Raw genomic sequence first — 16,542 nt, 5'->3', positions numbered from 1 at the left:
ATAATTGTGACTCCTTAAGCAAAATTACTAAGCTAATTGGACTAGATAATGAAGAACAAAGACAGCTATGACAAAGATTTCTCCTGTGTTCAAGTTCGTGCTCTGTTATTCACAGCTGCTTCTGTCAAGACTAAAAACTCAGGGCTGGCTCTGAAAGATGTAAGCAAACACCTCTGGGTCTGCTCAGGGCTCTTGTCACCAGGCTCCAGGGCTGGAAGCTCTTACCTGTGGGGCAGCTGCGGAGGAAAGGCCCATCCAGCTCTGCTCCGAGCAGTCCAGCGAGGCTTGGTGCTCATGCCCAGACACACCGTGTAGCTCCACTTTAATCCCTTCGCACAGGTACTGAAGCTTTATAATCAACTGGTTGTTAATAGCACACAGACATGGCACCTGAGACTGTGTAAGACCAATGTAGCTATTTGTCTACACTGTCAGTGCCTTTGTTACACAGGGATGTGTCCCCCTACATAGCTCCCAACAGTTACCAGCTGCCTAAAACCAGGATGGTGTTGCGATGGAGAGCAGCAGCACCTTGCGCCGGCTCCTTTGCACTTGCAGGCTGGTGTAGCTGCATTGGCCTCAACAGCTCTGTCCTGCACAGCAGACCCTTGTTACAGACATGATCTAAATACAGAGAAATACTTGTTACCTGCTGGGAAATAGTCCTGCACTTGTCTGAAGGGTAGGACATGAAGTGCAAGAGCCAGTAAAAAATATAATTTATTGATATAATTTGAGTGACAAAAGTGGTGTCCTTTAGGTAAAAGAATTATGGGAAAAGTACACATAGTAATTGGAGTTTTTAGTAAAGAGTCATTATTTTTCCATGGCCTTAAATACTAATATAAATTAAATATCAGACAGATATATCAATAGATTGTTGATAGTCACTGTCAATAGTTTCTATCCTGAGTCAGCCAAACTAATTATCGTTATGAAACATAAAAAGGCTAAAAAGATTAAAACAGAAGGCAAATAATGCAGCTTCCTTTTCATTTTAGTTAAGGATTAAAACACAGGCTTCCTTGGGAAAAATTGCATTTCAGTGTCACCTGGTTTCAGTAGGGGCTTTTGAAGTAATTCTATTAATGGAGTTGTACAAAAGTTGAAATTATTTTTTGCTGCCTGCAATTAAGGAATATACCCTGATAAAGTTTTCACCCTTACAGCTCTATGCAAATTTCAGCAGTTGGTACTGTTGCATAGTTTTAGAAGAAACTCCATTGTGGTCTTATTTGTTAGAAAGTGGGTGAAATCCCCTCACCACCAGCTGTGGCTTTTTGGACATGGAGAGCGACTTTTCCAGTTAAAACTCTATTATTAGAAATCGAGATTTCAATTTTGAAGCTGTAATTTAGACTTTCTTTGTATCTGCTTTGTCTCCAAGATCCCAGTCACTAAAGGGAAGAATCCTGAGTCCTGTTGTCCTGCAGACAATAGCATATTTTAGAGAAAAATGCAGTAGATCTTATAAAGAACTGGTGGAAGTGCAGGCTTCTGCCACGTAACTACTCGTACATTTTTACAGTCCTAAAATTACAATTGGCCCTTTGATGCAGCCCCCGGTGAAAATAAGTTTGACATCCCTGCTGTAGGATGTTACATTGATTTAACTAAAGCGATTATTCCTATTCAAAATCTCTTTGACAGCTTTGATCAGTGGTAAGCGCAGGGGAAATGATCCTCACCAGCTTCTGTTCCTCTTTTTAATTGCTTTCCTGACTGCTGTGGAGCTGCCTTCTCTGCAAGTACTTAACGGTTCTGTTGAAGGGGCCCCACTGCACCCAGCTGAGGCACTGCTGTGGTGGGGCTGTAGCTGCACCCAGCAGCAGCCCGGCCTCCCCCAGGGCACAGCTGGCGTGGGTGGTGTGAAGCGGGGAGGGAGGGGTGGTGGAATGGTGGGTGCTCTGCACTGTGGTAACCCTGTGCAGACCAAACATTAGGAGAGATTGGCTCCCTTCAGATACACAGCATCGTTCTTGAGAATCTTTTTTATTCATACAGCTTACCTAGACAGGCGGCAGTTTCCAGGACACCAGAGCTAGCTGAGGAAGGACAGGACTGTGCAGTCTGACTGCAGGTGCTGGCACTTCCCCAGCTCACCAGCAAAGATATTCCCCCTTTTCAGGCTTTCTCTCCTTTTTTTCTGCTTATTGCAGAAAACTACATACATTTAGGGTATCACAGAACTCACAATATTGTAGAGCACTTCGTAGCATGATGGGGTACCAACATACACATACCTACCACGGAGGATTTGCTTACAGAAAAGATATCTTTCAAATTTAGAATCACAGTAATTCAGCTAATTGGGGCTCCAGTGGTAACGAGCTTATAATAAGCTCCTTCCATGGCCATCAGTTCATCATGAGTGCCCCTTTCAATGATGAGTCCTTGTGACATCACAGCGATGATGTCGGCGTTCTGGATGGTGGACAAGCGGTGGGCAATGACGACGCAGGTACGCCCTTCTCTGGCCTTATCCAGCGCTGCCTGCACAGTCTAAAGGCAACAGAAAAAGTGTCAGAGTGAAAACATGCAAACCAACCCAGGGCTCAGCACTGCAGACAACTGATTGCTTCAGATTATTAACCATATTGTGCAACACTTGTACAAGTGACTGTGAGGCTAAGTCAAAGGTTATGTGCTGAGCTGGGTCATGAACCCAGTTCCTTAGCAGTACAAAGAATGGACAGATAAACATTGACAGCAGCAGAGATTAAGTAAGGCCTTTATTCAGCTGACACGCTGAATGGCAGCTCAGTGTGGACATGCTGTTAAATTTCCACCAGTTCTCTAATCTCTGAGTATAACCAAGCTATGCAAATTACTGCCCAAGTTCTTAGGCCCCTCCCTGCTGTTTTTTATTGGATATTCAGGCTCATCATTTGTATGCTTGAATACACTTTTGTTTGGTTGGTGGTTTTATTTTGGTTTGTTTGTTTTGTTTGTGGTGATTTTGTTGTTGATGATGTTTTAAAGTGCAGAAGCTGTATTTATGAAACATTCCCATTGGATGCATTGAAACCCAGAGAATTAGTATGCACATTTCTGAAAAAGCACTGCAGTCTAAGAGCCCCTGTAGCTGGCTGCTGGTTTTATAGTTGTGCTTCCTGGATCTTTCTAAAAGATCATTAAAGGTATAAGTGCTGAATTAACAATGTGAATAATGTTGTGGTCATGTAGTGGAATACGTCGGGATGTCTCTGTAGAACAGACAAAGGTGTTGTACATTGTCAGCCATTGTATTAACTTCCCCTTATTGCTTATCACTGCGCATTTACCTTCTCACTTTCTGTGTCTAAAGCAGATGTAGCTTCATCCAGTAATAAAATTTTAGGATCTCGTATGATGGCCCTTGCTATAGCAATGCGTTGTTTTTGCCCACGAGACAGCTGGGATCCTTGAGCTCCAACATTAGTTTCGTATTTCTGAAAAACATGCAAAAGGAAGATGTTATTCAGGTGTGAGCAAACACAGCAGTTCACAGCCTGAAGGAAGAGCAGGAGAAGAGAGGCAAGAGTGCTGACCATGGCTGCCTCCGCCTTAAACAACCCGGCAATGCAGAAATACTGAACGAGTGATACGCGTATTTGGGGGATATTTCGGAGCCACGCGTTGCCACACACAGTGTGCAGGCAGTACGGTGACGGGCATGGAAGAAAAATTTGATAGCAAGATATTGGCTGATTTGTCTGAGGGAAAAGAAATCCACACACCCCACCCGCAATTTGGGAAAAGAGGATAAAAGTGATTTAAGGCCTTTCTGGACAAATATTTTGTTTGGGTGCTGAAATCCTATTCATACTTTTTATGTTCTGATTTATATTTGTATTATTTCAGTGCATTTAAATACTTCTTAAGTGCACGTAAGCAGCCAGCTGCAAATATTTTTGTGTAAGTATCACGCCCCAGTCACAAGGCAAATTTCCTACAGCCGGGAGCAGGATTTATATTTCCTGACTGAGTGTCATGCTTTGACTGCTGAACTGTGCTGCTGCTGCTGCTTTCTTGTCTGTGGCTTTGAAAAATCTGCCCTTTTCTCCTAGTTCAGAGTTGTAACTGCTCATTTTCGTTTTATAAGTATTTGCCTACTGTGTAAAAATCCAGTAGCAACTAACACCCAAACTCTCGGGAAGATAAGGAATGGTCACGACAGCCTCTGTGCTCCTACTGTTACAGCTCTAAAAGTAAATAAAAGGCACACGTGTGTAGCAACTTTGATTTGGTTTGGAGCAACTCCAGCTGTAATGAACGCAGAGCAGCCTATCTGGAGTTCCACAGCCAAGGCCTCGTGGGTACTTACATCAGGCAGTGACATGACAAAATCGTGCAGCTGAGCTTTCTGGGCTGCTTCTATGACTTTTTCCATCGTTGCCTCTTTGGTGTTACTGCCATATTTAATGTTGTCAGCGATGCTGCAGTCAAACAGCACAGGCTCCTGGGAGACTATTCCAATTTTTGATCTAAGAAATTCTACATTTATTCTCTTGGTGTCGTGTCCATCTATTAACTACCAGGAAACAGGAGAAAACTTGAAACGTTATTCCAAAACAACAGCCTGCAAAAGCCAAATAGTTCATAGCAGAACTAAATGTTTTAGCTGTATTACTAAAATGCAAACACAAATGATTTTAAATGATTTGAAGAATCTGCTTATATTTGACTCCTTTGTGTGTGATGTGTATTTTCTGGGTATGTCTGTGATCCAGCCAAACACTAAACCATTCACTTAATCTTAAGTCCAAGGGAACTATTTAATTGCTTAAGGTTAGGCACATGGTTTGTTGCCTTCCTGGCATAGTGATCACCACATTTTCCAAAGAAAGAGAAATCAATGTAGTTGGTTAAGTATTTACATGAGGAAAAGCCATAGAAGTTTTTTAAACTATCAGTAATTGAATAACTGGAAGTTAAATCTAGACAAATTCAACCTGCAAAGATGCTGCATTTTGAAGCTATATACTTAGGGATGTTCCAGACTTTTTGTTGCTCCATTCAGGCTTGATTTTTGCTTGTGCTCCCACAGTGTACACCCCACATTATATGTTTCGTACAGGACTACCAAGATGAATGCCTAGGGTGTACCTAATGCATGAAGGTACACGTGAGGCTCGGACTATTGTGCTCCTGCCTGAATACATCTGAGATGATACTCAGGAATTGTCAGAACAGTCCACATTTGTTCGAGCAGGAGCTGAAGGCCCAAGCTGCAGATGTCTGTGCCACTGCTGCTGGGCTGCCCACAGCAGGACACACTCGAACAGCCCTCGTAGCATGGCTGAAAACAACAGCGCACAAACCACGTTTCTGTTGCTTACCACACGGCCTTGCTCAGGGTCGTAGAAACGCTCCAGAAGCTGGACACTGGTGCTCTTACCACAGCCGCTGCTTCCGACAAATGCCAAAGTCTGTCCAGGGTTCACGGCTACAGAGAGGCCTTTCAGGACCTGAATATCAGGCCGAGAAGGGTATGTGAATTTACAGTTAATAAATTCAATGCTTCCCTTGAAATCTTCCTGGTGGGAAAAAAAAAAAGAAAGAGAAAGATACTGGAGTGAACTTGAGCTCAAAACTGAGTTGTAAAGTACAAAGTAACTCTTCCTCAAATTCCATTCTTGCATCTCTTATTTAAAATGTGACATTAGCACTTGTGAAATTAGCCCAGAAAGAGGGATTAATAACCATACTGGAGTAGCTGTCCTAGAGATGAAGCCATTAGTCATAAAACTATTGCTCTGCTTATGCTTCCCCGTACCACGCTGGTCAGAGGCATCAGTCGGGAAGAGGACTGCCTTGCAAGCAGGTAAGTTTTGTCTTTTAATATGGACACTGTGTAAGTGTAAATTTGCTGATAGTCCATATATATATGTGCAAAAACATGGATTTGGTAAAAAAAAAAAAAAAAATCAATTGAACTTTGCAGCATTAAAAATATACATGAATTCAGGTCAATTTTCCCAGAACTCTTAAAAAACTCTTTTACAAAACTCTGAAGGGAATGAAGAGACTTCATTTTCATGGTTTGAAGCAAAATACTTAATGTATTTAGTTTGTAACAATTATTTCAAGTTTTTGTTTAATTCTGGAAAAAATAAATGAAAGAGAAACTATTTGAATTTTCTGGGACTGACTTTAGAATTCACCAAAACTTAAGCATTTTCGTTTTGTCTGACTCATAGATGATTCGCCTCCTCATGAACACCCGCAACATTTTGATGTGAATGGAAAAAAGCCTCCATTGTAAGCCAGCGATAGGCAGGTTTGTGTGTGAACTGCAGAGCAGAAAGAAAAAACATTCTCCTCTGAGTCAGCCAGATTGGCCCTGCTCCCGTTCACAGTTTTACCCTGACACATTCCTGATGGCCACGCTTGATGTTGCTCTTGCTGTCTAGTACAGGGCTCACTGCTCCCAAAAGAGCAAAGACAAGTAACAATTATACCACCAGTACAACCTTCCCATAATACAGTGATCCTAATCAACTTGTAAACCGTTAGCGCAACTTCAATGTTTATATGGAGCTGCATAACATCACCAGTTACTCATCTCCACTCTTACCCATTTTTCTCCTTTTTCACTGTAAACACTGATTTTCGGAAGACGGTCGACCAGTTGAAAAAAGCGTGCAGCGGATGTTTTGGCTTTGGCATAGTTTGGGGTATACGAAGAAGCTCTTCCTAAAGCAGTTCCACTGGTCACAATAGCAGAGATGACCCTGCGGGAAGGGGGACACGGTCATTGTTGGGAAGCCATGGGGAACCTGCACACTGCACTGAGACCAGGCTGGTCCTGGCACAGGGCAGACTTACCTGAACACGAAGCTGTAATGGAGGCCTTCACTGCTAACCAGAAACCCACCGTATCTGTACGAGACAGCGTTGGCAATGAACACGATGCTCTGGGCAAAGCCAAAGCAGAGTCCGTAAACTTGTGCTTTTTTTATTGCGGCTCTATAGGGCATAACCAGGTTCTTCTCAAAATTGCTGATGAACATTTTCTCTTTCCCTATCCCAGCTACAGTCCTGATATTAGAGAGGGCTTCACTGGAAATCTGGAGGAGAAACCAAACCAAACAAAAAAAAAAGGAAGCAAGCAAGCAAGCAAGGGTTAAAGCTCCTAATTTTACCTTGGAAAAGAGGAGTGTGCTCTTTCACAAATGCATGATTCTTTCATGAACACAGGATGCTAACATATAAATTAATTCAGATATGATACAAACTGACCCAAACATCAGCCAATCTAAAGAGAAACTTTATACAAGCACTTGTCCACTAACATCCTCCATAGCAATGCTCTGTCTGCGCCCCTACAGCCAACATACTGTAAGGACACTTTGGAAATCAGGCACATGCTCTCACTTGTGACTCCTTTCACATAATGTGAATAAACGGGACGTCCACAAAAGCAAAAATGGCTTTAGGAACACTGTTATATTTCCTTGATTGCATGCATTTATTAATTAAAGATGTTTATTTCAATTATTTGCTTTACTGATACCAATAGTCAGAAGAGTTAGAAGGGATGCTTCTTAACTTATGAAAGTTAAAACCACTTGAATTTACTACGTTTCCTCACGCTCCCTCTTTCTCTTGTTTGTCCAAAAAAAAGCCTGATGAGATGGCACATATAAATGGAGGGTGACATCTTGACTCCTTTAACATCAGTGACACAATTACCAGGATTTTTACTTTATACATAGACAAAGAATAAACAAATGCTTGCCTTTGTACATAGAAAAATGCAACACAGGAAAGTATGAGTTAATCCCTGTGATCTTTCTCTGAGTTGGAAACCTCTCTGCAGCCTTGATTAGTGGTAGGCTTTACATTGTGTTTTGCTGCCAGTCAGAGTTCGAGTTTCTGTCCCAAAAAATAGTATTAGAGCTTTATCTATAGAAGTAAATTGACTGACTGATCCTAATTGCACCATACTTATCTCAAGTAATTTTATTAAGAAATTGGTTTTAAATGTCTGGACTTTGACAGTAGCTTCACAGCGTGACATTTTCCTTTGGGAAGCAATACTCATATGGCTCATGAATGTTCTCAGCATGGAGGAAGAGATCTGAATATAAATTGTTTAAAATATTCCTTCCAATTTCGGGGGTTTTCCCTGCCCAAAATTAAGAGTCAAATCTCTTGCATTGTCATAAAACGCAAAGGAGCAGATAAGTAGGTGCTGTGAATGGGATTGTTCAGACTGTTCTTTTCCATGTTTAGCGTGGCTAACGAGCAATCCCTGTGGAAGAACTCAGAGTGTTTAGCATTTGGATGCAGTGCTGGTAAATAGATTAGAAAATAACACCAGACATAATCAGTGATTGCCAAAACTGCCGAAGCATTGAGTGCCCTTTTCATCCCAGCCTCTGGGGCATTCTGTTGAATAAAAGCTGATGCCTTGACTAATTAGTGAAGTTTTTCTACTTGTCAGTTCCAAGACAGTGTTTTGATTTACCACTTTTTGTAAATAGTTAAACTATTCTGAATGTGGGCAATTGGTCAGGTCCTAATTCTTCCTTGGGTTCTGGAACTGAAGATTGTTCCTAACAGCACTCAACAGTGGCCCATAAAAGTATTCGTTTGATTAGTGATACCAAAGTCAAGTGACATTAATTCACATAATATCTTTTGTGCTTTTAGAAAAAGTAATTTCCAGAAGTCTGCGTGTATAGGCAGTCAAAATGTTGTTTTAAGTTCTGTGTCCCCAGTCATGACGTGCTTCTTTAAGTCACACCCAGAAATGGGACTCGGGAGCTGAAGATTTGCTGCTTCTGGAGGAGCTGGGCGGGGGCAGTGGGCTGAGGCAGCTGCCGCAGGCGAGGGGAAGGAAACAGCCAGAAGATGAGGGCGGAACAGGGCAAAGGGCTCTGGTCCCGGTCTTTGCTGCACTGATGAAGGTCAAGAGGAGGCTGAAGGTAGTTGTTTGAGAGCTGAGATGGGTGGAGGGAAGGTTCAGACGGGGCAGGGTGGAAGGTGGGATGGGTAAGACCTTTGGTGGGCAAGACTTTAATGTAGGAAGGAGAAGGATTGGGAGGAGTGGTAAGTCTGCAAGAGTAATTTTAGTATGGGCTGAAGTAGCTCTGCAGAAGGAAAACTGGAGGTTTTGAGAGGACTGCAAAGATTACTTATTTCTGATGCTAGAAATATGGCAGCCTGAAGCAGAGGAGAAGGCTCAGGCATTACTCTGAGTAGGGTAACCTGTGGCAGTCTTCCTCATGTTGCCTGTCTTCTAAATCCCCCACATTTCTGGAGCTGTTCAGTTTCCACACATTTGAACCAGTTATATTTTAAAAGGGTCTGGTTCTGGGTCACGTGCCAGAACTTAGTGACCCAGAACTGAAGTCAAAGGAATTTGAGTGTTTGAAAGGCAGCAGCCCCGCATAGGAGTGAACTCGTGGGACAATGACATTCCTTTCTCTGGTGTCCCCACCTTCTTGTTTGGCTGCTAACCATGAGAGTGGAGCTGGAGTAACAAGGAGGGGGCTTTAGCCAGGGGTCACCAAACACAGGACACATTCTTTCCAAGGAAAGGGAATTCCTTCCTTAAGTCCCATGCTGGTTAGTTTAATACCAGGTGTGTTTCCACCATGGAGCAAAATTTAAAGAATTATGAGAAAGTGCTGTGTCTCCTGCTAGAAATTAACAGAAAAAGGGTTAATGCTTACCTGAATTTAAAAAAAATTATATCTATACTAGCTGAGAAATGAGAATTGACAGAATTTTAACCCTTAAAATCCGTGCATAAAAATAAAGTTATGCCTGTGATCTTGTAGCACGCACTGATGGAGAAGCTGGTAAGCCAGTAGGACCCACTGAAGGAACAATTCTGCTTTCTCTAAAATCCACATGCTGATCTGTGGTTCTGTGCTGAATTCTCAGATGTGAGGATTTTTAAGTGAACAAGTATCACAGCATGGTCACAGGGCATCAACAATTCAGTATTTAAATAAAACCTGACAAAGGTGAAATGGACTACTGAGAGATCTGTGCCTACCAATTAGCCCCAGTAACTTTTGCAAAGTCAGTCACATTCCATGCAGCAAGTGCTTTTGCAGTTAAGGAGTTCCCAATGGTGTTTCAAGGGTCTGACAAGCCGAAATATTAAAACTTATTTGCAAAACATTGCCGGTTTCATTACATTTGAATTACAGATGGTCCCAAATGCCCGATTTTTCAACTACCCATGACTGCAAATATAAATTAGTTTTTAAATAACATTACCCGTCCAGTAGCTTCCAGCGCTTTCTTGTCCTGAGAGGCGAATCCTGTCAGCATTTTAGCCTGCACACCTCCAGATAAGGCCAAAAATGGCAAGAAACACAGTATAACTAAAGTGAGTTTCCAGCTGAAGTAGAAAGCAATGATCATGGCCACCCCAATGTTGGTAAAGGAATTGACAATCATTCCTATCTGTGATCCAGTTGCCTTCAAAGAAAAGAAACAGAGATTATTGACTTGTACTCCAATAGTAACTTCAATAATTTAGAGTTTTCTAAAGTTTTATAGGAAAATTTAATTAAAATATCATAAGGCACCAGCGGCTGCTGACTGCACTGGAATTTAGCCAGTTTGGATATACTATTTCCAATTACTTGTATCAAGAGGACCGCAAATGTCCAATATTCCTTTTATCCACCCAACTTTCCATTGTGAACTCAGACAATTGTTTCTAACGATTGTGAGAAAGATAATCTAACTGTTTACATTAGTTCCCTTGGTTCCCTGGGGAATCACTCATCTGAATACTCAGTTCAGCCCCTACATTTATCCATCTAGATTTAAATAATAAACAGAACCCTTTTGCAACTTAACAACAAAGTCTCAGCTGTGCTACAATCAGTAAGAAACATCACTGAGGAAGGACAAATTAAAGCTGCATTTTTGCCTGTCTCTTTATTATGAGGGGCGCCTGAGGGAGCTGGGGCTGTTCAGCCTGGAGAAAAGGAGGCTGAGGGGAGACCTTATCGCTGTCTGCAACTACCTGAAAGGAGGTTGTAGCATGGAGGGGGTTGGTCTCTTCTCCCAGGTAGCAAGTGATAGAACAAGAGGAAATGGCCTCAAGTTGCGCCAGAGGAGGCTTAGATTGGAAATTAGGAAAAATTTCTTCATGGAAAGGGTTGTCGGGCATTGGAACAGGCTGCCCAGGGAAGTGGTGCAGTCACCATCCCTGGAGGTGTTTAAAAGGCATTTAGATGAGGTTCTTAGGGACATGGTTTAGTGCTAGAGTTAGGTTATGGCTGGACTCAATGATCATGAGGGTATCTTCCAACTGAAATGATTCTATGATTAAGGAAGAGTTTTAAATATGCCTTTGACATCACCTTTATTGAATGCATTCATCTTCTCATATGTACTTCAAGAACACTGTTCTTTGTTACAAACTTGATTTATTTACTCAAAAGTTATTTCCTTTCATGGCAGTAAACAGCAGCCCTGGATAGGTTGCTATGCATTAGAAAAAAAAATACATTTGCTATCCTTGATCGTTTTCAGTCAAATTCATTCATAGGATGTGTGACCTTGCAGGACAAAATGCTCATCATCTGCTCCTGCTCTGACCTGCAGTGACAGTGTGAAGTGCTCAGGGGTGGCCAGGGCGGAAGGTGCACCTCCCAGATCTGCGACCCAACGGAGCAGCCATGGGGCTGCTCTAAACGGGATCCTGCAGCTCTAACAGCCCCCCCACACTCCAAGATTCCACTTCTTACTCCTGTGCAGACACAGACATTTTTAGAGCCCGGACACTCGCCTGCAGCTTCTCACCTCAGCTCGCTCTGCAGTAGCAGCAGTTGGCTGCGCTCTGTGTCAGGCAGTGAAGGGTAGAGGACACTGCTGCTCAGGTAGCTCTGGTGTTTCCCCAGAGCTGTGGGTGGAATGGCTATGCCCCGCTGCTCTACACATGCTTAGAACAAAGATGTCCCTTGGGAGGCTATTAAATGGTTCAGTCAGTGGTTTACAAGTTTGTTTATTTCAATTACAATATACCCTGTAAGTGCCTGAAAGGGCTGGAGAGGTTTGCAGCTGGTTTCTCTGATTCTGTAGAAATTGCTGCTGACAGGGGTTTTGGGAGCCTCTTCTCTCATTTGTCTTTTAAATTCTTAAAACTTCAATTAATACTTTTTAAAAACTAACCCACCATCTTCAGTCAAGTTGAAACAGGACAATTTTTGTAACAAAGAAATCTGTGTGTTTCCTTCTTTGCTTCTAGAAAATTGCTTGCATTAGAGCCAAGTAAAATGGCATCTGACTCACTCCTACCAAAGCATCAATTCAGATAGGTAGGTACCTTTTATAGCTCAGCATAATTTAACTCTCATCCACTAAGGAACACAACACATGGAGTTAGTGGTTCACTTTCCCAAATAGTAAGTCACACTAAAACTGGCTGCATAATTCCCTGGCCAGAGCACCAGCCAGTACTGTAAACTCTTTCTTCAAGTAGAACATCAGTCTAAATAAAAATGTCACAACAAACAAAATACCATGCTGAAAACTTGAAAACAGGATTAGTGAGGAATGTTGCTAAAATAGTAGTCTGATGTTTTTGAACTAAAGAGTTAAGCATTGTGGCAAAAAGCTAAATAACCTCCAGAAAAAAAGAAATTTAAACTTTTGCACTGGATGCCCTCTTGGGTTCCACTAATGATTGGGTTTTTATTGATTTTTGTGTTCTTTTTCTGGTAATATAGGCAGGAATGATGGGCAGTAAATGGTGACCCTATTTGTGCTGGTTGCATGCTAGATAATTTCTGTGGTGATGTGCCAAAATAGGCCTTCAATCAGTGCTTATAGTAAAACAATTCTTAAGCTACCGGGTCTTACCCCTTGGACCTGAGAAGCATCTGTTGCAAGTCTTGTAGTCAAAGCACCAGGGCTGTTCTTCCGGTCATCGAACCACCCAATGTCTTGCCCCAGCATAGCCTGGAAACCAATTTTCCGTAACCGTCTTGTAAGCAGCTCACCAGACTTGGCAAAAGTATATGCCTGGGGTGCATAATAATAAATACAGATAATGCACAGAAAGAGATATGCACAGAACAAGGGATCAGAAACAAAATGTACCCATATTGGACTGCTATTACCTGTAAAAACTGTGTGAAAAACGAAATAATTCCGACAAAGACAAAGAGCAGGCAGACACCATTGATCTGGGTTCTTTGTTCTTCTTCATCAAGAATGGAGAAGGTCTTTGAAAAAAAATGAGTGGCATCATGTTAGAAGTGTCAGTTTTGCTGCGTGTGAAGTTTATTCATGACTCCCTGTTGCCAAGTGCAGAAGCCCATCCTTGAGCCAAAGCCAGGACACAGAGCTCTCCCTCACTCCTTGCAGAGACCTGGTTCCTTATTTTTCCTAAGGTGAGCCTGGGTACAACATAATGCTTTTTACTCCTGTTAAACAACAAGTTTATTATACTCGGTGTCTCCACATACTGCTACTACTTGTTGCCCATCCGTATTTATAGTACAATTAACTAATCACCCCCTGCTCTAAACAAGATCCAGTGTGATAACCAGCGAATAGTAATGAAAAAACAGCCTAGCAGCAAAGCAACAGTGCAGCAGCTCCCTCACTTCCTCTCTAATCTATGACAATTGCAACTTTATTGGGCCATAAAAAATGAAGTCTGTGTAAACAATTATACCCTAGCATGACTCTCCTTGCACAACACTAACAGATCATCATTTCTGTGAGTAGGATTCAGGAGAAACCTATGGTCTTTTACTGAAGGAGTGTGGATACAAGCTATTCGCTTACTGCTGGGTCCTTGAGAAAAAGCATTAATGCCTCAAGTAGAGCCATCCCCCCCTCCCGTCTCCATGGTATTTCCTTTTATCACTTGGTGTTAGTATCTGCTCATTTTCAACACCTGCCAGCATTACTTGCTGCTGCTGAAGTAGAAGTCCACATCTAAGTAGCCATCCCTTAGCAATTCTTTTCAGTCAGAGCAGTTCATATGTAGGTCAGTTAACCTACCTGAACTACTTCTGCTGCTTTCAGGTACAAGCCACAGCTCATGTTTGTATTTCTCCACTAACCTCAAATTAATTCTAGTTGGATTTTGCAAGTAAAAATTACTATAAACTGACTAATCTCTCAACCTGTTGTCTGTAAGGCGTTATTAAAAACAACCTGTGCATTTTTCTTATATCAAAATCACCTTAAATTCTTCTAGGTAAGTATTTAACAGTAAAAAGAGAAGCAAGAATTTTAATTACAGCTGCAAAATATAAAAAATTCCACAAAAATAAGCTTAAGTACTAGTCTTACAAGCTCAACCCAAGCTATTTGTGTTTTAAAGTGAGCTATGCGTCAAAGTAACAGGGAAGAATTAGAGCATGAATCTGAGAAAAAGAAATAGCTGTTCTCTAGTGGGAATTCCACTTCAAGTATTTTAACTTTGTACATCAGTACCTTGGCAACAAAACAAATCCTACAAAATCCAAAACAATAGTATCAAAATGGCACTTGGCATTTCAAGCTAAGAGCTGTTCCAATGCCATGCTGTCTTATCAGTTCCAAAGCATATTACTTTCTTAGGTTAATCTTTTTTACCAAAAAAACCCACTAGGTATGTTTCAATAAAAATAAGAGATCTCTGTATTGCAAACAAAGGGGTTTTTTCCCCTTGCAAATCTGTCCTGTAGAATTGAACTATCCCATTCTGCAGCTATCCCAACATGCTCAGCTGTGTATTTCACCTATGTTGTTGATTTAAAAAAATAACATTGATTACAGTAACATGTAGCATGGACAATAGCATGAGGCCTATAAAAGGAAAGAGTTGTTGCTGAGGTGTCCATGTTCAGATTATACAAGTTTCAACAGTTTTAGCATTGACTATCTTTTATCTGGGGCCATGGGCTTCATGCCCAATAGCAGTGGGAGCACATCTTCCAGTTAAGTTTCACTGGAAAGGATCCATTTCCCATACTGTGAGACAGTTCCACAGTGGGAACCAAAGCACAGTAAGAAGAAAGTGCTGAGAAATTTGTTCCAAAGGTACACTTCTGATCTGAACTGATCAGAAGACATATGCAGTATCATCCAGTTCTTCATTTACTTTTTAGGATTAATTTCTGAGAACCTTCAAGGCTGACTTTGCTAAATTTATCCTTTCATTTCATAGCTGTGGGGATTTTTCCCCTCACTTCCCCAGCATATTGGTCCCAAAGTACAAGCCCACATGTCTGTCACAACATCATTGCAGATATTCAGACAGCTTGGAAAGCAGATGCATATTCCATCTGCCTGACTGCCTTGGCACCAGGCAGAAATGTTTTAAATTTATGAATAATGAAACACAGATGTTGGACTTTGTTCATGTTCTTTATGGCTTGTTTTCTTCTTGCAAGCTCTCTCCTTTGATGGACAGAAACCTTCAGAGAAGGAATTAATCCTTGGCAGTGAAGGCATTCAGCATCTTGCAGGATGACATCAGCCCCAGATCTCCCAGTGTCTAGAAAACCTCTCTCAAAAGGAATCAAAGGTTAGATTCACTGCAGAATGCATGCAGCAGTGTCTCACCTGTTGTCTAGTGAAAACCACAGTCCTTGGCATGAGGTTTAAACATGCAAAAAGTGTTTGGAGGTAGCACACCTATGGCTAGAAGGCTGAGCACATTGGCCAGGAGTCACTAAGTGAATCAACAGGGACTGGAACGTGTTTTACTCTGCCGCTCCCTGGATCTTGGCTAGCAAACATCAAGCTGCAAGTAAATGTGATTCAAAGTCTTGAGTAACTTCCCAGACAGAAATGTCTAAGGCGAAACACCCTCCCCTTCAAAAAAAATAAACAGCAAAAAGTCAAGTTTTCCTTCGACAGGTTGCTGGCACTGCTATTAGAAGCATTTTCTCAATTCTTTTCTAATCAGTAGCCCAGATGCTGGGGCATTCAGTCAGTCAGTCAGTCAGTCTTTCCTGCCTGAAAGGTTTCGGACCTCCAGTTTCTGGAAGAGTGTCTGCCCTTTAGGTCATATATTCTTTGTTACACATACATGTACCTACAATGACCTAAACAAGTAAGTGGGAATCACAAAACAAGTTTTAGCCTATCTCAGGTGAGTACCCAAACCACAAAGCGATAGTGGCATTCACATTTTCTTCCCAGTAAATGTATTATTACTTTGCTCAATAAGAACAGCATCAATGGAGAGGTTTTCTCTAACCTCCTAACTCTGAAAATTTAGGACACTTTCTTAGGCATTAGAGCAGTGCTGAATTTCTTCAGGCAGCCCACCCGCTTCCCACTAATTTGGCAGATGTTTCCTCAAAAAGCTGTTTTACAAAATGGGAAGAATCCTCTTTCTATTATGGGAAGTTTTTGAATGAAAAAACAACCATGGTTGAACTCTTGAAAAGTTTCAAGTGAGGCTGTGGATTTTGACAGTAATGCATACTTTCGTAAATGCCAAGGTTTAAAGCATATTCCTGTTTTCTGCTTGTCTTCCAAACTTGTTGATGCAAGTCTACTTTTCTCTGGCATCTTTGAACTCTGATACAATTATCTACCTCTCCCAGGGCATTCTGCAGGGAGCAGGCAGCA

General features: G+C 41.7%; 1 protein-coding gene across 3 annotated transcripts in view; it reads right to left on the bottom strand.

The window, feature by feature from the left end:
• Window positions 1-2,255: 2,255 nt before the first annotated feature.
• Window positions 2,256-16,542, bottom strand: part of ABCB11 (ATP binding cassette subfamily B member 11) — a 41,294-nt gene continuing 27,007 nt past the window's right edge. For all 3 annotated transcript variants that reach the window (XM_065638300.1, XM_065638302.1, XM_065638301.1), the window contains exons 20-28: window positions 13,083-13,187; window positions 12,823-12,984; window positions 10,222-10,425; window positions 6,811-7,052; window positions 6,560-6,716; window positions 5,322-5,519; window positions 4,307-4,513; window positions 3,285-3,431; window positions 2,256-2,502 (exon numbers count right to left, since the gene is read on the bottom strand). In XM_065638300.1, the coding sequence (XP_065494372.1) occupies window positions 2,302-2,502; window positions 3,285-3,431; window positions 4,307-4,513; window positions 5,322-5,519; window positions 6,560-6,716; window positions 6,811-7,052; window positions 10,222-10,425; window positions 12,823-12,984; window positions 13,083-13,187 (1,623 nt within the window). In that variant the 3' untranslated portion in view covers window positions 2,256-2,301. The remainder of the gene's footprint in view (window positions 2,503-3,284; window positions 3,432-4,306; window positions 4,514-5,321; window positions 5,520-6,559; window positions 6,717-6,810; window positions 7,053-10,221; window positions 10,426-12,822; window positions 12,985-13,082; window positions 13,188-16,542) is intronic.

Source organism: Caloenas nicobarica, chromosome 6, assembly GCF_036013445.1.
Source record: "Caloenas nicobarica isolate bCalNic1 chromosome 6, bCalNic1.hap1, whole genome shotgun sequence".
Lineage (NCBI taxonomy): Eukaryota > Metazoa > Chordata > Aves > Columbiformes > Columbidae > Caloenas > Caloenas nicobarica.
The sequence above is the reverse complement of the archived record's forward strand: the minus strand, read 5'-3'. Positions and strand labels throughout refer to the sequence as shown.